Genomic DNA, 21977 nt, shown 5'->3' with positions numbered 1-21977 from the left:
ATTGCGCTTATGGTACAAATACACTGCAAAACTCTACATCCTCACAGAAGTGAGGCGTGCAGATACATAATAAACATAAGCACATATTGTTACAACTTAAGCATAAACAAAATATTTGGATCGTTCATATTTACCTTATAACATGCATTTTGTTTATTGTGTGTAACCTTAAGTAATTATTCTTCAACATAAACTATTCTAGCTTAAACAATATTTGAAAAATCAACACCGGTATTGATTTTGTAAAAGCCAAATTGATTACATTACGCATGAAAGGCGTGTTCTATGAATTAAAATAAATAGTATAATCTTTAAAAGTTTTATTGGCTAATATATAATGTGCACTCATATATATTAGAATAAAACTCTTAAAGCATCCCTAAAAAATCTATTTTTTGACGTTGAATACATTGAATCATTCTACAGAACAAGTCAACCTTACAACTATGTACGTATATACTACTTTTATTATTCAGAAGTTTAAGAATTTTTGAATAAATCTACTCATAGCTATGCTTAGCACAACAACATAACAAATACATACATACCCACAATTACACATAACTTTACTTAACCTGAACAAGTTAAAAAGTAAGACACTTCATAAACAATATAACACTTAGATATATAAAAGTTTCACGAACAGAAAAATATTTATCAATTTTGGCCAGATGAGTAAAAATTTCCAGCAATATCGTATACTAGTATTCCAAAAGGGACTCTATTAATTGTAAAACCCGTTGTCGACCAATTTTGTTCCAAAAAACGTACGGCTCTGATGTACCCGACACCATCCTTGGCTCGCTGTAAAAGAAGCATTTTGTACAATTTTAAATTTTATACAACCTGGCATGAGCACTGCTTATTTTTTACTTACTTTTGAAAACAATCGAATAGTATGTAACCGCGTTCATTTACCAAACAAGCCCATATATCCATGACTACCAAGAATTTAGCCTCTTTTTTGATGAACTGGTTAAAACGCTCCAATTTAAATTTAACCTGTTTATCGTGCGCAAAATTTGCAAGTGGGGCCAGCGTCGTTAAAATTGGCGTGAATCCCTTTTTGAACAGTAAGTTAACGAGTTCACGGAAATCATGCTCTATTTGCACTAATGGACGCCCTTTCATTATATCCACCGATCCGATATTAACAATAATACTCTTGCATTGATTTTCTAACTGTTTAATGCGCCTTATTGCTCCAACAATAGTTTGTCCCGATACGCAAAGCCCACTTTGCAGTACTTTGTCGTCTGAAATAAATTAAATGGCAACGAAATATGCAATACTTCTATATATGTATGTATGTATGCATGAATATATGGTATTTGTGTATATACAAGGTGAAGTCTAAAATAAACAAGACTGGCGTCATACAAATGTTTTTGATCTAATCGATGCTCATTTATTTTTACTATTCCAAGGGAATTGGCCACAAGGAGTTCATGCCAACGGGCCAAACCGTCAATGCAATTTTCTATTTTGGTGTTTGAAGCTGGCGCTTTTTGCATCATAATGCACCATCATCGATCCACTCTTGTGACAAATTTTTGGTATTCGCTTGAGATGGCTACCTGTGACTTCTACCTATTCGGAAAATTGCATTTTGTCATGAAAAGAAAACATTTTGCGTCAGTAGAGGTCATCCAAAAGCTTGTACCGACATCCTGAAGGACATTCCGGTCAATGACCTGAAACACTCTTTCAAAAAAGCTTTTAGATCGCGCAAAACAGTGTATCGAGGCCAGAGGGGACTATTTTGAATAAATAAACTCGAAGTTATCAGAACAAACCTCCTATCGTTTCCATTTTAACTCAGTCTTGTTTATTTTGGACTTCACCTTGTATGTAAGTATAATTTTAATAAAATACTTGTAAAAACTCATACTTACTTTTTTTGAATTTGCACCTCAATTCCATGCGCGCTAAAAACAGGAAAAAATCATCTCCCAATAAAGGAAAGTCCAAAAGATGAGCTTCGTAGTCGGAATCTGATGCATAAACTGAATCGTACTCGTATCGACTGCTTTTAGTGCAGAAGGGTGAAGATGGTCGACCTGCACTTCGCGATATTGATCTAACCACCGGCTCTTTGAATATGTCATTAAGGTGTTTCTCTTGGTTGTTCATGTTCACATAGTTCTGCTGTTTAATTGATCCAAACTGAGACGTCTGGGAATTGAATTTTGTTTGGTAGTTACCACTTAAGTTGTATCCAGAACTTTGTAGCGGCACTTTTGGTTGGTTATAAAGCCGATTGAAACTAGGAAAGTCAAACTATTATTTTAGGATACATTTTTGTTCTCAGCGTTTCTTCATTATACAAAAAAGTTGATGCAGACGACGATTTTTAGTCTTTACCAAATCTATATAGTCTTTCCTAAACATTTATGTGTTATAACAACAACATCACCTGTTTTAGCTATAAGATGGATTTTAATATTAGAATATTCGCATTTGAAAAAAATTGCAAATATCTCTGCATTTATTTCAGTATTTTTGACTAATGTACTATATACATATGGCCTTTATTACCCTATATTAACAGCTATGTGAACCCGTTATTCAGTATGGCATAACATAATCAGCAAAATGCTCGAACGCGTTAAAGAAATACATCGAGAACGTACTACGAAAATAAAAAGATTCACCTCGACACAGTGCAACAAAGCGAAGCCGCACAGATAGAGACACAAGAAGACGACTTTATAGCATGAAATCTGGCTACAAATATGGTGGACCCAGGCGTGGATGCATAGAATTGGTCCTTTATAAGTGCTGTCCTGGGCCCTCCCGAAGTAATATAGAAAGTAGTCCCGGGAAGCGTGCCTTCCCAGAAGGAGAGGAGGGATCGTTTTAGTGGCCACACCACACGACGCAGTAGACGACGGTCGCTGTCGAAGGCATTTTGAAAAAATAAATAGCCTTTTATCCAGTTAGCCAGTTATGTGGAAAACACTTCCAAGGTAGCATAAGCGTTACCATAACAGGTTAAAATAAACTCAAATTTTTAATAAATTAAATGAATTACTACAACATGGATATGAATCTACTATAAAGGAAATCACGGCGAACCCATTTGTGGAACAACATCAAGACGAACACCACAAATAGGAAGAGGAGCTTGGCCAAACACCCAAAAAGGGTGTACGTGCCAATTATATATAGTATCTATATAAGGGAATTACGACAGCCGGTTAAGGGAATTAACTTGCCGAATGGGTTGATGCGTGACTAGCCAACGAAGTCGCTGGATCTTTATTGGGTGCACTATGTATATGTTGTCCATCATCGTCAGTCATCGTCCAAGCTTCTCCGCCATACATACATTAGGACGGGCATGTTGAGAGTCTTGTAGAGTGTTAGTTCTGTTTGTCGAGAGAGGATTTTACTACTCAATTGCCTACTTAGTTCAAAGTAGCACTTGTTGTCAAGAAATATTATACGTTGAATTTCAAGACTGACATCGTTGTCGGTATTGACGCTGGTTCCTAAATAAACGAAGTCTCTTACAACCATGAAATCATAACAGTTACATGTGTGCCGTTACGCGAGTGAGTCGACTGTTTGTTTGATGACAGAAAGCCCTTAGTTTTGTCCTCCTACCACCACCAGACCCATTCGCTTTACTTTTTTATCCAGTTTGGAAAAGGCAGAACTAACATCGCGGTTGTTAAAGCCGATAATGTCAATACCATCTGTATACACTAGCAATTGTTCGCTCTTGTAAAAAAATTGTGATGGAGCGATTAAGTTGGCTCGCACGAAATTTTCTAGTACGAGTATCAGCTTAAAGAAGTAACACGACAGGTATAAAACGGCTCGGAACGGTCCTTCTAAATTCTGACGGTGCTGCTGGTATTGAAAACGTTATTTTGCGTAGCCGTATTAGTTTTGCGGGGATACCAAATTCAGATATCGCGGCATTCGGGCAACTTCTTTTCGTGGCGTTGAATGCAGCTTTAAAATCGACAAACGGCGTGTGTCGATTCTCCTTTATGGGCCTTTCGATTGGTCTCAAAGTAAGTTAGGCAACCAAATAAATCCAAAATAGAACAGATATGTATCTGCTTTTGTTTTATTGAAGGTAAATCCAAACTTAAAATAAGGAAACTTTAAAAGTGAGTAGTGGCTGCCACACTTTATATTATTGCACTATGTCTTGAAGACGATAAAAAAAAATTGTTTGTAATAATTGTAAAAAAATTATATTAATAAATGCAAATGGCGTACACTCGATTATTATGGGAACGAACTGACGTATGGCACATGGTTTGGCGAGTAATTAGTTATCCAATTCATCTCGAAATTTTACGGAAAAGGCCACCATAGCTCGTGCGTTCGTACCTACTACTACCATTCCCAGGTGGTGATACCCACTGATAATAATAGCCGCCTCTAAGAAGAAAATAGTATATGGCATTTCTGCCATGAAAAACTATCTGCTATTCGCAGGAGGTATTAAACTGTAGCTCGACCTAACTCCTATTAGAGATATACTCGTATGTGTATGAGTATAGTAATAGCAGGAGTATCCTCATTATTGAATGTTCTATTGAGTTGGAGAAAAAATTTGTAAAAAATTTCGAAATATTTCAAGTGTTAGATATTTTCTCACTACTTACAGGTGATTGCAATTATCTTGGTAATAATTGTTGCTGTTCGATTCCTCAGTGTCACTCCCGACACTTTTTTGATTGTCTATGATCGGTAAATTTGTTATTTTTTCTTGAAATTTCTCCGTTTGCACCACATCAGTAGTTATCGGCATGCAGTTTTCGTTATCAATTTTGTTGTTATTAATGTGTTGGTTTTTGTTGATGTGTTGGTAGTTTCTTCTGTGATAAAACTGTTTATTCTGGCTGCGCCAAAGCTCATGACACGCGTTGTTCTGCTCTTTGTGGTTGATATTGGGACATGGATCAAATCGTTTTCGTTCGCTGCATTGAGATTCGATTTGTTTCGGCTTATACGTTTGTGATTGCTGCTGTTGGGGTTTTTGTTGTTGTACCAAATCATAAATGTGCTTTGTCCTTGTCGACGGCCGCACATTGAATATGAGCTTACCATTTTCGTTGCAAAACGCGGTGACGTAGGGAACGGAGAGGAGAAATTCGGTGATGTTTTGATAAATCGGAAACTTTATACCTGTATTTTTCCGGTAATCTTCTATAAAATAAAAATTGTTCATGCGTGTTAGCAGTGCTTTGCAGATTATATTTGTGTTATTAAAGGAAAAATTGTATATAACTCTAAATTTTTTATTTTATATAACTCTAAATGTATGTATGTATTTGTGGTATGCTGAGGATTCGAAAAACCATTCACAAGTTTATTCAACGCATATCAGTTGTTTTCATTTTCTCTATATATATAAATAGTTGCAAATTAAACGCTCTGGGCATTGGTTTTCCACACATTTTCTTTTTCGGCGATTGAAAACAGCTGGCTTACATTGGGCAAACTTTCGAATGGTATGCCTACCGTTAACAAACGGCCAGTTCATAGTCTTTCCCAAGGCACACAATCTTACAAGAAGCCTGAGCATTTTTTTGGTTAGGATATAAGAAAATACATTCCAGTTTTCCATATCAAATAACTTACCTTTGATATCCGAAATTGTTGCTCCCTCCTGCGAACGGGCCAAAAGAATGCTGCGCACCTCCGCATCTAAGTCGGGAAACTCACCTCGCAATTCTAAAAAGGCTTCGTGCATGATTGTCATAGTGCTGCTGTACGTAATTAGAGGCTTTGAACGTAGCAATTGACCGTCGCTGCAGAACCGTAAATCAAATTTTTTTCAACACAGAATCTTTATTAAAATATTTATGCTTTCAAATCTGCATCTTTCGGTAGAAATTAAACTAACGAGGTAATTTTTAATATTCTTTCGTGCCAAAATATTCTCAAGTCCAATATTTAAACATAAAAAAAAATGTGTTCGTGTAGAAATAGAAGTAGTCCCCGAAAAAGTTCAATGGAATGTTCGTTTCTTACAGGTACTGCGCTGTGAAAGCATTGGTGGAACCACGTGGTAAACGCGGTAGACCTCAACTTCTCTAAGCACAGTTTAGATTACGTTTAAACAAGCCTCTCTTTATGAAAATATATTTATGTTGGCGTTCAAGTGAATGCTTAATGGATTGATTCATATGGCATAGTGGATTGGATAACGGTTCTGGTGAATGAACAATGCACTTATGCATGGAGAAAAAACTATACCTTTTATATATCCCTCTTATTCTCGCTTCAGGTGGTGCGTAGACCCAACTGTAGTAGTTCCTTTTATGTACTTAGGTATATAAATATGTACATATATGATTTGCATAAATATGTAAAATGTATCATTTGCATTAGGGTGGCTCAACTTATTAGAGAAACTTCTTCTTTACATTTTCGTAGACCTTTTTTTGTTTAAATAAACACCTATACTTCTGGCAATTGATTAATTATACAGCCGTAATTAGTCGGCCGCCGTAGCCGAATGAATTGGTGCGTGACTCATTCGGAATCAAGAGAGAACGTAGGTTCGAATCTCGGTAAAACACTAAAATTTTTTTTAATAGCAGTCGCTCAGACAATGGCAAACCTCCGAGTGTATTTCTGCCATGAAAAAACTCCTCATAAAAAATATCTGCCGTTCAGAGTCGGCTTGAAACTGTAGGTCCCACCATTTGTGGAACAACATCAAGACGCACACCACAAATAGGAGGAGGATCTCGGCCAAACATCCAAAAAGGGTGTACGCTCCAATTAAAAACAAAAATTGTCTATGACACGTTTTGACAAGCCACGATTAAGTCTTCGTGAAAGCATTCTTGCAATGAAGGAATACATTTCAAAGAACTGTATAATTCAGCACAATCTGCGATTTATAACGTTGTGAACAAATATCAGTGCCAAGTAACAGATGGTAAATTTAGTTTATGTAAAACCATATTGGTGAACGAGGACAAAACGAAGTACCTTCTGGCGTCAAACAAACAGTCGACGCAGTCGCGTATTGGCACCCACGGCACTGTTGACAGTTATGATTTCGAAGTTGTAAGAGACTTCGTTTATCGAGGAAACAGCATTAACACCGATAACAATGTCAGCCTTGAAATCAACAGGAGAGTCTCTCCTGCTAACAAGTGCTACGTTGGACTAAGTAGGCAATTGAGTAGTAAAGTCCTCTCTTGACGAACAAAACTAACACTCTACATTGCTCTCATCATGCCCTTCCTAACGTATGGGGCAAAAGCTTCAACGATCGCGATGTCCGATGAGGAGTCCTTGGGAGTGTATGAGAGAAAGCGTCTGTGGAAGATTTTTGGACCTTGGCAGGTTGGCGACGACGAGTATTGCAGGCGATGAAACAATGAGCTGTATGAGCTTTACGATGAGATAGACATAGTGGCTGGCGGAGTCATCTCATCCGATTGGATACAAACGCTCCGGCTCCAAAAGTATTCGATGTGGTACCAACTGGTGGTAACAGAAGAAGATTAATACCTCCTCTGCGGTGGAAAGATTAGGTGGAGAAGGACTTGGCTGGTCTTGGTGTGTCCAACTGGCGACGGTTAACGCGAGAAAGAAACGATTAGCGCGATTTGTTAAACGCGGTCAAAATCGCGTTAGCGGCTATAGTGCCAATCAAGAAGAAGATGAACACCATCTTGATAAAAGTTTTTTCGACTCTTCCAATTTTAATAAAATGCGACGAATAGTATGGATTCCACACCAAAAAACATTAAGCAAGATAGCTCCTTACTAATGAGTTGTGAAGTGATGAATGACGTTAATGTACAAGGGTCCTTGAATTCATTCGAATTTCTTCTGGTGAAACCCAACATAAAAATGATTTTAAAGTTCTAGCTGTTTGCAAAGCAATTGGCTTTTTCTTCTAGACTTCGAGTCTCTTCTTAATGGCAATTCAGTGTCTACCTAAAGTTTCTATTCACTTTCAATAGAAGTTATCTTTGGGCTCCGTAACGAGCAAATTTTTTTCAACCGTTTTGAAGTATTGCTCCTCCTGGGTTTTCAGAGCTTTCTTTAATTTTATCTCCGTATTTATCAATTTCAACTCTGCGGCAGACGATCGGAAGGTCCTCCATTCTCTTCGAAATATTATTTTTTCAGTGAAAAGATGCTCAATCTGACCGTAAGTTTTTATTTTTTTTCTTTTTTACAAAATTTACCCTAAAAGGTAACCCCTTAAAAATTAATAAGCCTCGTAAATTTTACGACTACTCAATTTCATATCTGATTTAAAAAAAAATAACCTGTTTTCAAACTACAAATATACAATTCCATTTTACATTCCTTTTTTAATTCATTTATTTCAAGTCTAGATGTTCAGAGCTTTGATTAAAATGGCAAATGCTGGGTTGCCTTGCTGGGGTTATTCTTTTTGTTTTTTTCATTTTCATTTTTATTATTATTTTCATATTTCCATTTTGCTGCGTTTTATTTGTGTATCCAACGGTTGGACGATTTATTCAAGGCGAATCCACACAAGGTGACAGCAGTAATACGAAAACAAAATGTACATGTTTTTCACGTATTTTGATTTTGCAAACGTCAAAATTTCAATCAAAATGTAAAATAACCAGCGAAAAAACAACAAAAAAGTAGATCACTTAGACATTGAGTCTCCAAAACAAATATGCTATTCTACTGCTATCACCTAGTATAGCTGCGCATCAGTGTTTGGCGAAAATTTCCCAAGTACTTTCCAGGAGCCAACAATTTTAATCAGGTTGCATATGCGTTATGCGTTTTCAATTCAAGAAGGATATCTCGAGTTGTTGTTTTCCACGTAATTTGCTAAATTTACAGGTGGGAAGAATATAATATACGCCCGTACGCGTAACTAATTCTTACCGTTGCTCAGAGACTAAAACTTAAAAACTTATTATGCAAAAAACCGTAAATATTCATCTCCATTTTCATACACAATTTATGGGTTATCCTTCACTAATTCCACGTACCATTTAATACGACTTTGGAAGTACGCGCATATTTTCTGAAAGGAAAAACATATTTTCTTGAAATATAAAAAGACAATTTGACGAATTATTTAATTGTCAAATTATGCAGTGCTGGTTTATTGGTATTATTGTATTAGAATACCAAAATCATTATACTTTGCCTAAATTGTTCACAAGACATTATTTTAAAGGCCGCTAAAAAAATGAACCATGAATAGAAATTTTTATAGAACAAAATATTGCTAATAATATTCATTTGATAGTTTTTGTCATAGAGTTTTAGCAACAGAAAATGCGGGAGTCCGGGAGCTGCGCCACAAATTGAAACCGAACATTTCCTAACGATATCGTCGCATCTAAGAAAATTATTTAATATCGATATCGATAAAATATTCCCAAAATAGTAAAAATGCTCAGGCTAGGTAACAAATTATGTGAAGATTTTGAAAGTCAAGAAGGTCTCATTTGATATTTATATAAAGGAATCTTTTTAAGTGTTCCGTCGTCTTTGTAAAATGGTTGATGCTAAGTTGGATGCAGTCCCAAGCGTGGACATAGAGGAAGGAGTATTCAAATATGTACTAATAAAAGTGTACGGGAAGGACGAATCACTTCAAAAAAACATTGTCCGGGGATACGCAGACTGTCAATGGCATTGTAAGAATTGAACTAATAATTTTACTATGCGTATATATGTATGTATATATTAATTCACATTGAACAAGTAGTAGCTATGAAAGAATGAACGAATTAATGGTGAAAAACTCGAATTATTCCGGTAATGTAGAATCGGCTGCCATGGATTTGTTCGCGATACAAGTAACTTGTATAACTTATTACAAAATCGCGTTCGTTTACGCAAAAAGCTCACAAAAGTTTCAAGAAAAGGGCGCAATTTTGGCATTTTATTTTCTGTAAAAGGTGCAGATTTGTGCTGGAGAATTTTAAAACTCGGAAGGGGGGAAAACAGCTGATTGTGGCATATGCTTGCATTTGTGTATACAAGCAGATATTTAAAATTATAAAACTATAGAGGCATAAATATGGATATTCTAATAACAAAAGAAGTAAGCAAATGTAATTTATAAAGTTACTCTCCACGTAAAAATGTCTTTGCGGCACTTTGCTTGCAAGTTCCTGTTCATGTAGAATTTTGTTGCTTGTTGATTCTTGCTGGATTTTTCAGATGAACACCTGCTAAACATCACTACACTTTGCAACTGCCTTAGGTAGATAACAGCTGACGCAATTCGCACCATAACTTTTAGCTTTTGCTTGTGTTATGTTAAAATTTCCAGAAAAGTTGTACAAAATACCCAATCGAGTGCTTTAAATTGAGAAAAATATGTTCAGTATAATCTCTTCTAATTGATAGCAAAATGTATTGGGTTGATGTAATTGTAACAGGAAATATACCCCACGAATTTTTGTGAATGTAGCTGGAGTGATATATGTACTTGTAAAAAAAAAACAATTTTTTTCTGGTATTAAAGCGATGATGGAATTATGGTTAGATTTTTTGTAGAGTTTAGCAATGGCATGTGATTGTATTTTCGGCCGTCCGAAGAACGTATGTTATGAACCATTAGTAACAAATGTTTAAAAACAATTTTAAAAATGTATAAAAAAGAGGAATTAAGAGTAATGTAGAGGGATTAAAGATTTACTTAATCTACTTTTTATCTAGCTGACATATATGATAGGTCCAGCGAATCCTTGAAGGGCCTGGGACTAGAAACAGAGTGTCTTGGCGGTGGAAGGATTGAGCACAATGCAGATTCAAAGCTCATTAAAGTATACGGCTATTCACAGGTTCGTGATATTACATATAATTACAGGAAATACTTACAGACATTCTATGTATATTTACAGGGATTTGGAAAGGCAGATCACGCTGAAACCAAGAAAATTTTGCGAGATAAATTTCCTGATTATGAAATACAAATATCTGATGAAGGCTATTGAGGCAAGCCCACCACGAAAATCACATAAGAATTGACCTTGTTATGTTATTGAAATATTTTGTAAAAAAAAACATCTTACGCTTCAAAATAGTTTTAATACGTTTGTAGAGGATGACTTTTAATATCACGAGAATTGCCTCAAGATACAGATATGTATGCTACAGTTCCACGATCGAAATGTGGTGTCGGGTGATTTTCCGATTCAAGAATCAAGTTTTTTACGTAAGACCACATTTTGCACGTATCTCAGCCGTTTAACCCGTCATAACTAAATAATTTAATTTCTGCGTGACTAACATTCGTTCTTAACTCAACTGTGGACAACAATTAAAAAAAATAAAAAATTGGCGCGTACACTTCTGTTAGGTGTTTGGCCGAGCTCCTCCTCCTATTTGTGGTGTGCGTTTTGATGTTGGTCCACAAATGGAGGGACCTACAGTTTCAAGCCGACTCCGAACGGCAGATATTTTTATGAGGAGCTTTTTCATGGCAGAAATACACTCTGAGGTTTGCCATTGCCTGCCGAGGGGCGACCGCTATTAGAAAAATGTTTTTATTAATTTTGTTTTCACCGAGATTCGAACCAACGACCTCTCTGTGAATTCCGAATGGTAATCACGCACCAACCCATTCGGCTACGGCGGCAACAATTATATTATTTAAAAAGGTTTTAATAATAACGATCAATTGTCTATCTGCAGGCGTTGGTAAGATTCCTAGTATCTAGATTGCTATGAAAAATCAGGCTTCGGAGTCGGCATAAATAAGTAGGTACTTCCATTCGCAGAACAAAATGACGCGTTCCACAAATTGGCCGAACATCCAACAAAGAGAGATGAACTCCACAAATTACCCAAACATCAAAAAAAATGATGCAAGGCTAATTTATAAGTCATAGATTCGTCCCTTGGCAGTACCAGTCAATATATAACATATAAAAACAAATCTTTGTTTGTCCTTTATTCATTACCACAACTTAGATAACACTGCGCTATTCATTCAATACGGGTATGTTCAACAATGCATTATAATGCGCAACATACCATTTCAGAGTGAGCAGTGCATTCAAAAATGCAAATATGGCAGTACTGCAAATGCAACACGTTCTTAAACGTCATTTTTGTATCAAAAGTCGTGCATTATTTGCAGCAAAAATTTTCACACTGCCAATAAATACGCTAGTACAATGTCTGATGAAAAGTGGGTATTTAATTATTTATTTTAGCTTTTAATACAAAAATTGATGAAAAATACGATATTTAAACTTTATTTTATTATACTTTTCTTGGTTTTAGTGATTACTTTAGTGCATCGGAGATAAAATTACTGCTCAGAGTCCGACTGAGCATGGAGAACGAGTTCACGTAGGGAAGGAGGAAAAAGAGCGTGCTCTGGGCTAAGGTCGTAGATGAAGTAAAAAAAGTTAATAAAGATTTAAAAATAGATAGAAACTTCATGATTGTTTGTTACTGTTGAACAGATGGCTATTTTATTTCACTTTTCAATTTGCATATTGTCTTAATTGTTTTGTTGAAAAGATAATGCGCAGCTCCCTTAGCAATATCGAAGCGATCCGAAAGCTGTCGGAAAGTGACTTTGCTATTACATAACTTCCATAATGTTACGTATAAACATTTTCCTAATGGTTTCCCACCTCGACCAGTCCTTGCAGTTAACCAAACTGGAGTTAAAGCTGCTTTCAAATACTTCATAAAACATTTGATTAAAAATACTCATGCAACTGGATATCAAAAACTTACCTCAAAAGTGGACCAATTCATTCGAAAATGAGAACAAGATATATCCTCGTGAAACGATTTTATTGTTTCAAAAAAGACTTATTTTTGGGTATTTTCCATTTTGATATTAAACTTTTGACAAGATATGTCCTTCTTTTAAGCTTTGCACGGTTTTTTTTCTTAAATTTAATAAAAGACTATCGGTTTTTTCCTCACATACATCGTCCATGACCAAACTTAGTAGCAATTCCATTTTACTGCACAGCGCGTTTATAAATGCAACAAATCTATTTGCAATTTTTCAACAAATCTATCAGTTGCATGAATTGTCACATTGGCAGTGCTGCCAGCGCTGCAAGTACTGCGCATTATAATGCGTTTCTGAACATAGCCAGCAATAAAACCCTTGGTGTGTTCTCCTCACTCAATAATTACAGCAATATTGCGACCATTTTACTTGGTGGAGCATTGCTGATAAGCCGCCCCAAACACGCTTGAAAATATTGACCAACGACTTCGTGTCATTTGAGCTAAAAACGATAAATAATCAATATTAAACTTCAAAGCAGTGTTTATTAAATAAAAACGAAGTTTTCCACTTCAAATCGGCAGTGCTAAATTTTATGATGCGTTTGATTAGCTATTATCATAAGATTGCCAACATTTTACTGACAGAAGGCGTGACGTTGCCATTCTTGCAGAAATTATGTGGCAAGACGTGACAAAATCTCTAAGATTGCTCGGGTGTTGCGTGTTATTTTAAATTATCACATTTGGTATGCAATTCTGGCAACTTTAGCGAAACTTTAAGGAATATATAAATTTATTAACCTTATCATAAAGAAAATGCCATTCTAGTTTATTAATATTTTATTAAAACTGCAATCCAAAATTTTTAATATACTTTCTTTATATAATACTTTCTACAAAAACCCAAGGCGAATCTATTAAAAGTGGTGTTAGTAAATCAGCTTATTTTTTTTTTTTTTTTTAACTAAACAAAGAAACAAACCTTGAATAATAACCGGAAAAATTTGTATAATGTAAATCGAAGCAAAGAAAAAAATTGTTAAAAAATTATTATGTCGAAAAATTATTCTAAATGCCGTCATTTTATTCATCATTTTAGATTTAACATCCAACATGAGGAATTTGTAATCCTAGACGTAGAAACTAAGTGCTTCCCGAATATGTAACGTGGGAACGTAGCATAAAACATTGAGTAAAAATATCGGTATCGACTACCAAGTATATCGATTTGATATTGAAACATATCGAAGTTACTTATGTTGGGTTGTTTATTAACAAAATATTTTGAAAGCATCAGATTGGAGAAAGTATTTGGAATAAGCAACTTTTTTTAAAGTTAAGTCTAAAATATCGAGGATGAAACGTTCATCGGATAATGACATTGAAATTTCTATAAGGGAAGTACCCACCTACGAAAGATGTTGCATTTGTCAGGAACGAGTGACAACACAGACGACAGTAGAAGAAACTTATATTGGAGCACCACCTATTTTGGTAAAGGATCTACTTCTTCAATGTTTTGAGTCACCAGAACGTTATAGACAATTTATTAGTGACGAATATTCAATTAACTACCTTTGCAAATTTTGCGAAGCGTCGCTTGGGGAGTTTTATGATGCGGTATTAAAAGTTTCATTAAAACGAACTGAGTTCTTGAGTCGGATACAAGAGAAGAGTGTTAGCCCAATCGAATATTTCACAATTGTTGAAACTACACGCAGGGACTCTAGGTCGTCCCCCAAATTAGTCCAGAATGTAGGCGGAAATAAAATCAAGCGATACCATTCACAGGAAAAGTTTGCAACCAGTGATTCAAGTGATGAATATTCAACTCTAAATATATCTGATGAAGAATTTGTCAAGGTTAATCAACCAGACGAAGAATTCGAAGATTATTGGTCATCAGATTCTTCCAGTGGCGCTGAAGGTACCTAAATAGCAAAACATATTTAGCAGACGTTCATATTAAAAAGTAATTTATTCATTAGTTCAAGACGGTGAAAAAGAAATGCAAAAGCCTTTGATCACGATCGAACGCATGCCAAAAACTAAACTGAGATTTTGTTGGCGTTGTGATAAAAACTTTCCATCTGATGATGCTTTTGAAATTCATTTGAAGCAAGTTCACACAAAAAGTAAAAAGCCGAATTTGTCGTGTCACAAGCCTCAAAATAGTTCTGCGCCCGAGAAACACTCCTTACACATTTCTAGAGAGGAAGATTCTAATCAGATGCGATGCGAAATTCGTGAAGTGGAGTTCGACTCAACATCTCGCTTTCAGTCGCATAAAGACGTTCATAGGGCCCTTACTTGTTCTATTTGCTCAAAGAAGATGCCAACTCACAGGAGCTTTCAACGGCATATGGCGGTACATCGCGCCGAAAAGAGACAGCCTTCTCCAGATGCTCGAAGCTTCGTATGCCCAGTTTGTGACTTTAAATTCAGGTCTGCATGGAATCTAAAACGTCATCAAAAACTGCACTGCCTAGGCGATATAACCCGAAGTCCCGAGGAAAATGATCTTTAGATGTGCGTATTGAAAAAATATTAACATTTGCTAAAAACAAATGTATTCGTTTTTTTTCAGGTTTTGGTTGGCAAAGGTGTCCGAAGCTGCGATATTCAAAAGCAATAGATTAGTGCTCTTGGATATGTTACGTAGCGAGTTTGAGTTGTAATTTAATTTCCAGATTCTTTTTTAATCTACGTAGAAGCGGATGTAGGTTATATAAGTTTTGATGTATCGTTTTTATGATAAATCGGTCATACATATTGGCCGACTGCATTATTTTATAGCCAAATGCTTCAAATATATTGAGAAAATGTGATATATATTAATTTAAATACCCAACGACATATACATATGTTCAAGGTAAACGATTAGTTAAAAATTAGAATAATAAAAATGTTACCATCACTCCATTAACACCAATAGGAAATTACGGAACTTGTGGGGCGACCGCTTTAGAAACAACTTTTTCTTCATTTTGGTGTTTCATGGACATTCGAACCTACGTTCTCCGAATTCCGAATGGTAGGCACGCACCAACCTATTCCAACAGTCCGAATTGTGGTCTTCGTGATGAAAGAAGTTATCTTGAGACTTTCTACGTCTGGTGGTACGCATCCTTTAGGTTTAGTTGCGCTCGTTGAAGTGTGGTTATAAATGAATCGATTGGAAGAAGTGGATAATGTTCCCTCAATATTGCCAAATTAGCGCTGCTCATATCTATGCAAAAACGTATTATTGTACTGTATCTGATTAAGTTAATACTCAAATTGTTGTTGTAGTAGTTGTCGTTGAAAACTTGAAAATAATCACTTGGACAGCGCGACGGGACTAAAATGTACGTGGCGGCACGGGTAATAACTGAGGAGTCAGTCAAGTTTTCTTAAAACTTTTTTTTAACGATTTTAATTTACCGGGCTCGGATGGAGAGAATAAGATGTTTATTAGTAGGGAAGTCAAGCTTATGGGGACTCTTATAAGAGTTTGTAATGGATTGTCTGACATTTGGCCACACTCTTTTGGAGGAAAGTCATGTCTTCATTTCGAAAGCGGTGAAAGCGGCTATGCGCAACGAAGCTAGAAGACCCATCAGTGTGGCATCTTTCATGCTGAAAAGTCCGTAGCGTAGGGTCGATAAGTACATTATATTATAGAATTTGATGGACAGCTTCTTAGTATTTACCAAAATGCATACCAAAACGGAAAATCCTGTAATTCAGCTCTACATGATCTTGTGACAAAGGTCGAAGTGGTATTGGAAGCAGGTGAGTACACAATGGGAGAATTTGCTCTGCGGCCAGGAGGCATGGAGTCGGCGATACAATCATAATGTCATTCCGTTTTACTGACATCCTAAATTAAAGGCGAATGGAAGAAGAAGAAATGAGCTGTTCTCATCACACCGCCTTGTGCAGATATGCCTTGGATGACCTGTTGCTGAAACTCAGCTGATTAGCTGCCGCAATATTGCAGACGTTTTTTCGCGCCGAACGTTTGTTTGAAAATATATTGACTTCGTTTCATTCGAACATAATTTTGCTCTAAAAACAATTAATTTCCGAGAATTCTCTCGCAAATAATATAGAAAAATATGAAAAAATTTACATGAACGCAAAACCAGTAACAATTCGCAAGTTTTATGTTCAGCTGATTGAATTGTTGGCGGAAAAAATCACAAAACATTTTTTCAGTTGAGCCGCCTCGTTATAAAAAAAAAGAAAAAAATAAAATTAACTAAAGCAAACAAAATGCAAATTTAACGAGTTTAGGCATCGATGATATTATTTTGTCCACGATAATTTGTTTCATTTCATCGTCGCAGTCAGATGAAAAGCATTCCATTAGCAATTGTACTGCTGTGGCAATCGCAGCTTTGTTCATACTTTCCTTGCTTCCGTCTATGCATTCGTGGATGTACTTAGTTCTGCCATAAGTTCTGTTACAAGTTATGATTGTTATACGATAGATATGAAATTATAATAGTTTTTTAAAAGAAGCTAGTTTTATTTATTTAAATACTAGCTGACCCGACGAACTTTGTTCCGCCCTAGAGGCAATAAAAAAGTAGATTTTTGATTGATTGATTGAATAGATTGTACTCTTCAGTTAAGCACCTTGCGATACACGAAATTTTTTGTTTTATTATCAGGTGCAAGAACAAACAACGCAGATGGTTTTCCGACCCGTGAACATGCCACATATAATTGACCATGTGAGAAACATTGATTTTCTAGATTCAGACCACAAACTTTCAAGGGTTGGCTTTGTGATTTGTTAATGGTCATGGCGAATGCAAAACGGATCGGAAATTGAAGTCTTTTAAACTCAAACGGAAGATCGGTTGGGATCCTCGGAATGAGAAATTTTTCACCTTCGAATTTTCCTTTGAGTATCGTCGCTTAAATCACATTGTTCATCAATTTATTTACCACCAAACGCGTACCGTTGTAAAGTTTTGGTGGGCTTATGTTTCGTAGCATGGTTACTACGGAGCCAACTTTTAGGCGTAAATTGTGCGGTAGTAAGCCAGGCACATCCAAGGAGTTTAAAAATTCAATTGGATAGTTTGTGGCTTCATCTTCATTTGTTACACAGTCAATGGATTTGAATGAATGCGTTGTTCCAATGATATCATTTTGAATTATGTAGTCATCTACATCTGTATTCTGAGCCGCTAAAATTGCTCGCTCACTCAACCATTCTTCATTATTTTTGTAGTTATTAATGATGTTTGGGAATACTTTATTGATAAGTTCGTCTTTCGATGAGACAAAGTTACAGAAATTCTGAGGAAAAGAAATCAATCCGCACGATTCGTCGACAGGTACTCGACCATTACCGATAGTCAGTAATTGTTCAGAGAAATCTTCAGTAGATGTATCATTAAGTAATGCAACTCTCATGTTTGTTGTCAGCTGAAGTTTCTTCACATAGCACCATAGATTCGATGATTTGAGGCAAGCGTTTATTTCGTCAGCAGCCGTTGATCTTGGAGTTACTGGCAGTGTTTGGCGGAAGTCGCCAGACAGTAAAATCATTGCGCCTCCAAAACATCTCGAGTCATTGTGTATATGTATATTTCAATGTTCAGTTAAGTGCTTCTAATGCACGTTTATGCGCCATTGTGCATTCGTCCCAGATGATGATTTTCGATGCTGATAAAACTTTGGCCATTGCTAAGTTTTTTGAAATATTATATTTTGGTTCTTCAATTTTTTGAAGATTTAACGGCAATTTTAATGCTGAATGAGCCGTACGGCATCCTTCAAACAATGTGGCTGCTATTCCAGAAGAAGCAACTGCAAGCGCAATGTTGGATTTCGCACGAACAGTGGCTAAATTTACTGACATGAGGAATGTGTTACCAGTTCCACCAGGGGCATCAAGGAAATATAAACCACCATTTCATTCAGCAATTGCCTTCATTAATGTATCATAAACTTCTTTTTGTTGGCGATTCAACAGTGGTACATTCGTTTGAACTACTAAATCTACTTGTTGATCTCTGTTATTCGCTCGACGATTTCGCATTGCCAACCGAGCCGTTTCACGGGCAGCCTCGCTGTGCTCTTGTGATTGAGAAGCACGAAGTCGAGCCATACTAACGCGGCGCTCTTCACGGGCAATTCCTTGTGCTTCTTCAGTCGTTTCATTCCCAATGTTTCGTATCCTTCTTGCATTACGGCTTTGTCGGGAAAGATTCGATCGTCTTGGTCGCGGCATTGATAATGATGATTCAAAGAAAATACAAATTACTGTGATTATATATTTCTGACAAAATTTATTGTATATTATCAAATTTTCTACTTAACCATAGACAAAATTACGTTTAGCTGTCATTTGCGTTTTGTTATACAACATTTTATAGTGACTTCACGGAAACGCGTTCGAATGGGATAAAAAGTATCCTATGTCCGTCTCCTGGTCCTAAAACACCTCTCCACTGATTTTCAGCCACATCGGTTCAGCCGTTCCCGAGTTATAAATAGTGTAACTAACATGACTTTCTTTTATATATATAGATTAAAAACAAAAAAAAAATATTTGCATTCGAAATGATCACCACTTCCTTTTGCACAAGCGTTCACAGGATTGGGCCATTCAGCACGCATTTTTTCCATGGATATTGACGTCGCTTCTCGAACCGAAGATTGTTTGAGACTCTCCAAATTTTGATGAGATCTTCGACACACCATGTTCTCAACTTCTGACCACAAATTCCATAAGGCCGATCTTATGCGACTATGAACCCAAGAATATTGTGTTTTAGCCACTGCTGGGTGGTTTTTGCTTATGGCTTGGATCGGAATCTTGCTGGAGGATACAAGGCTTTTCATTGAGAAGAGTACTGCTCTACTGCTTCATCACGCCTTTTATGTCATCCTCCTGGTACACATTTGCCTCGGTCTTAACCCCTTTTTCGCAGAAATGAAGAGATGTTCCGCCCTTACAAGACACTTCCCACCAAACCATTACGGAGGCTGGTTGGTGGCCACGCTGCACCCTTGGCACAACATTTTTTTGTGTCTTAAGAAGTTTAAGCATAGATTTAGTCGATCTGCTTATTAAAAACTTCTTCAACAGTGAAAGGAATATTTTCATGGCCGTTGCCCGCGTGTCACCAAAGAAGCTGCTTGCATCTGTCGAGTCTAATTTTCTTCAAGCGCGTTGTCAAAAGTTGACCAGTTTAGCGACGGAAAGCTTTCATGTGAGGATCATCAATAATTAGTCTTGGCATGGTTCTGGTGGATATATTAATTTCGCTGGCCATGATTTTCTGCTTTCTAGGGGGATGTCTGCGTATTCTTTCTCTTCGTTATGGATGCACTGGATCGAACCACGCGAGGACGGCAGCTTCCTTTCCTGTTTGCCAATTCAGACGTTTCGGAAAAGCGATTGATAACTGATCGTACGGTAAACAAACATTCTCAAAATATTAAGTTTTTTCAGCAATTCGTAAATCTCACTTGCACTTCTACCCCACTTCTGTAATGCAATCACTGCAATGCGATTTTCTTAGCTCCCCATTCCAATGTGAACGAGTGAAATTTGCCTCGAAACTGATAATTTATGAAACGAAACATTTTCTGCGAATTTCTTCTCGCCGTATGTATTGTAAAGTTTGTCACAGAATTTATGGCAAGTCATAGTATATTTATTCCCAAATTAGTTAATCATCAAGAAGTACCAGCATATAACACAAAAGATACCTTCAATGCTTTCGATTTGTATTTCGGAAACTGCCGGAACGGTAATTGGAGGCTGTGGCTTAGAAGTGCATTCTTCTATATCATTGGTCGATTTCTATTTAATATAATAAAAAAATATAAATTAGAAATTTATCTAAAATATATTTACTATCATTTCCCAATTTAATCACCAAACTTTTTCGACTTTGGACGTGAATTTAACATATTTCTATTTACGCCAACGACTTGAGCTACCAGGTGGCTTCTAAAATTAAATTTTCTATCGAACAGGACCAAAAAAGGCCAGACCCGGGTACCCAACTGAATGTTTTAATAAAGGTGTCCAATGGAGCGCTAAATTTAGGACTTTGACTTAATTCACAAATTTTAATTCGTGTTTATTTTTAGTTTGCGATCAGCTGTTTTTCTCACTTGCAAATTCTTTCAAGTAAAAATGTATCCAATATAAACCTGCAACTTCCCCTCAAAATGAAATGTTATTTTGCTCACTCACTTTCCCTAATAAAAACTTACAACTTCCCCTCAATATGAAATGTTATGCCCACTCACTTTCCTCTATTTTGCAAGTGTTTCGGATACATGAATTGACATAAATTATTTCTTTCACGAACAGACCTATTGCCTGCCGAGGGGCGACAAAATTGTTGGCAAAGCAAACAAAAAAAAAATAAATAATATATATATGTATAGAGGGCAAATATTTGCCTGCTGCGTGAACATGATTCAATAATAAAAGGTTTGCTCAGTAAGCAGCTTTCTCATTCCCTCTTGACAAATCGGCTCCCTTAGCAAGACACTGGGTTGCTAGCTCTAGAAATTTTGACTAAAAGTGGAGGAAAAGTAAAATTTGTAGAAAAACATTTCTTTTTCAAAATGGACTCCTTACGAGCAACAACTCGCTCAAGAGTTTTCATCGGTATGTTCAGGACTATGGTAGTATGACATGGAATACATATCGCTTTAGTCAGGACATGATAGAGTATTCGACGTAATCCAAGATCGATGAGTGGAGAATTTACAAAGCTTTATTTCTTGTGATGTGTTGATTTAGAAGGAATTCATGTTTTGCAAAGAGCTAGCATTTCCCAAAGAGTTAAGACAGTGAGAATAATTGGATAGTCCCGACGCAATCGATTACATTGCAGATCTCATTATAAAAATGTTGGCAGAACTTGTTTCCAATGAGCCCACCTTCCTATGGATGGATGAAGTGTCCAGAGGAGGTTTAGAAAAGCACAGTACCAGTATGAAAGAGCTTCTCATAAAAAGCATCTACCGGAATCGGCTTCCAATTGTGGAACGCGCGCTACAAATAGGAGTAGGATCTCGGCGAAACACCTAACAGAATTGTACGTGCCAATTATTTATTTATTTTTAACAAAATAGTTTCATATTGGCGAAACGTTGCGATTGGTTTTAAATTTAAAAATTAATTCACAAAATAAAATCTTGGATTATGTGAAATAATTTCTTGTTTTAATATTAGACTTGGCAATTTCCGCTAATCACTTCTATCTATACCATTATTTACATTCAAATATTAATTAAAA

General features: G+C 36.3%; 3 protein-coding genes across 3 annotated transcripts; 2 read left to right on the top strand and 1 right to left on the bottom strand.

Annotated features, from left to right (window-relative positions):
- On the bottom strand, positions 1-6123 carry LOC128867055 (maternal effect protein oskar). Its single transcript, XM_054108153.1, has 5 exons — positions 5608-6123; positions 4629-5172; positions 1896-2266; positions 878-1256; positions 1-804 (listed from the first exon to the last, which is right to left on the bottom strand). The coding sequence occupies exons 1-5, from the start codon at positions 5726-5728 to the stop codon at positions 702-704; spliced, it is 1518 nt and encodes a 505-aa protein (XP_053964128.1). The 5' UTR covers positions 5729-6123; the 3' UTR covers positions 1-701.
- Positions 6124-9371: 3248 nt separating this feature from the next.
- On the top strand, positions 9372-11046 carry LOC128867047 (sex-regulated protein janus-A-like). Its single transcript, XM_054108142.1, has 3 exons — positions 9372-9632; positions 10663-10787; positions 10848-11046. The coding sequence occupies exons 1-3, from the start codon at positions 9491-9493 to the stop codon at positions 10938-10940; spliced, it is 360 nt and encodes a 119-aa protein (XP_053964117.1). The 5' UTR covers positions 9372-9490; the 3' UTR covers positions 10941-11046.
- A 2898-nt stretch (positions 11047-13944) lies between these two features.
- Positions 13945-15634, top strand: LOC128867037 (PR domain zinc finger protein 5-like). Its single transcript, XM_054108131.1, has 3 exons — positions 13945-14635; positions 14697-15237; positions 15296-15634. The coding sequence occupies exons 1-2, from the start codon at positions 14065-14067 to the stop codon at positions 15233-15235; spliced, it is 1110 nt and encodes a 369-aa protein (XP_053964106.1). The 5' UTR covers positions 13945-14064; the 3' UTR covers positions 15236-15237; positions 15296-15634.
- The last annotated feature ends 6343 nt before the right edge of the window (positions 15635-21977 follow it).

The sequence above is a fragment of the Anastrepha ludens genome, chromosome 2 (genome assembly GCF_028408465.1).
Source record: "Anastrepha ludens isolate Willacy chromosome 2, idAnaLude1.1, whole genome shotgun sequence".
In the NCBI taxonomy this organism is placed as follows: Eukaryota; Metazoa; Arthropoda; class Insecta; order Diptera; family Tephritidae; genus Anastrepha; species Anastrepha ludens.
This window is presented reverse-complemented; position numbering and strand designations above follow the sequence as displayed.

Bases quoted from the DNA above. Each gene is read 5' to 3' on its own strand.
- LOC128867055 (XM_054108153.1), bottom strand. From the start codon at position 5,728: ATGACAATCATGCACGAAGCCTTTTTAGAATTGCGAGGTGAGTTTCCC. The intron at 2,267-4,628 runs GTAAGTAGTGAG...TGACTTTCCTAG, and splicing joins CAAGATAATTGCAATCACCT to TTTCAATCGGCTTTATAACC. The intron at 805-877 runs GTAAGTAAAAAA...CTTCTTTTACAG, and splicing joins CTATTCGATTGTTTTCAAAA to CGAGCCAAGGATGGTGTCGG.
- LOC128867047 (XM_054108142.1), top strand. From the start codon at position 9,491: ATGGTTGATGCTAAGTTGGATGCAGTCCCAAGCGTGGACATAGAGGAA. The intron at 9,633-10,662 runs GTAAGAATTGAA...CTTTTTATCTAG, and splicing joins CGCAGACTGTCAATGGCATT to CTGACATATATGATAGGTCC. The intron at 10,788-10,847 runs GTTCGTGATATT...GTATATTTACAG, and splicing joins AAGTATACGGCTATTCACAG to GGATTTGGAAAGGCAGATCA.
- LOC128867037 (XM_054108131.1), top strand. From the start codon at position 14,065: ATGAAACGTTCATCGGATAATGACATTGAAATTTCTATAAGGGAAGTA. The intron at 14,636-14,696 runs GTACCTAAATAG...TTTATTCATTAG, and splicing joins TTCTTCCAGTGGCGCTGAAG to TTCAAGACGGTGAAAAAGAA.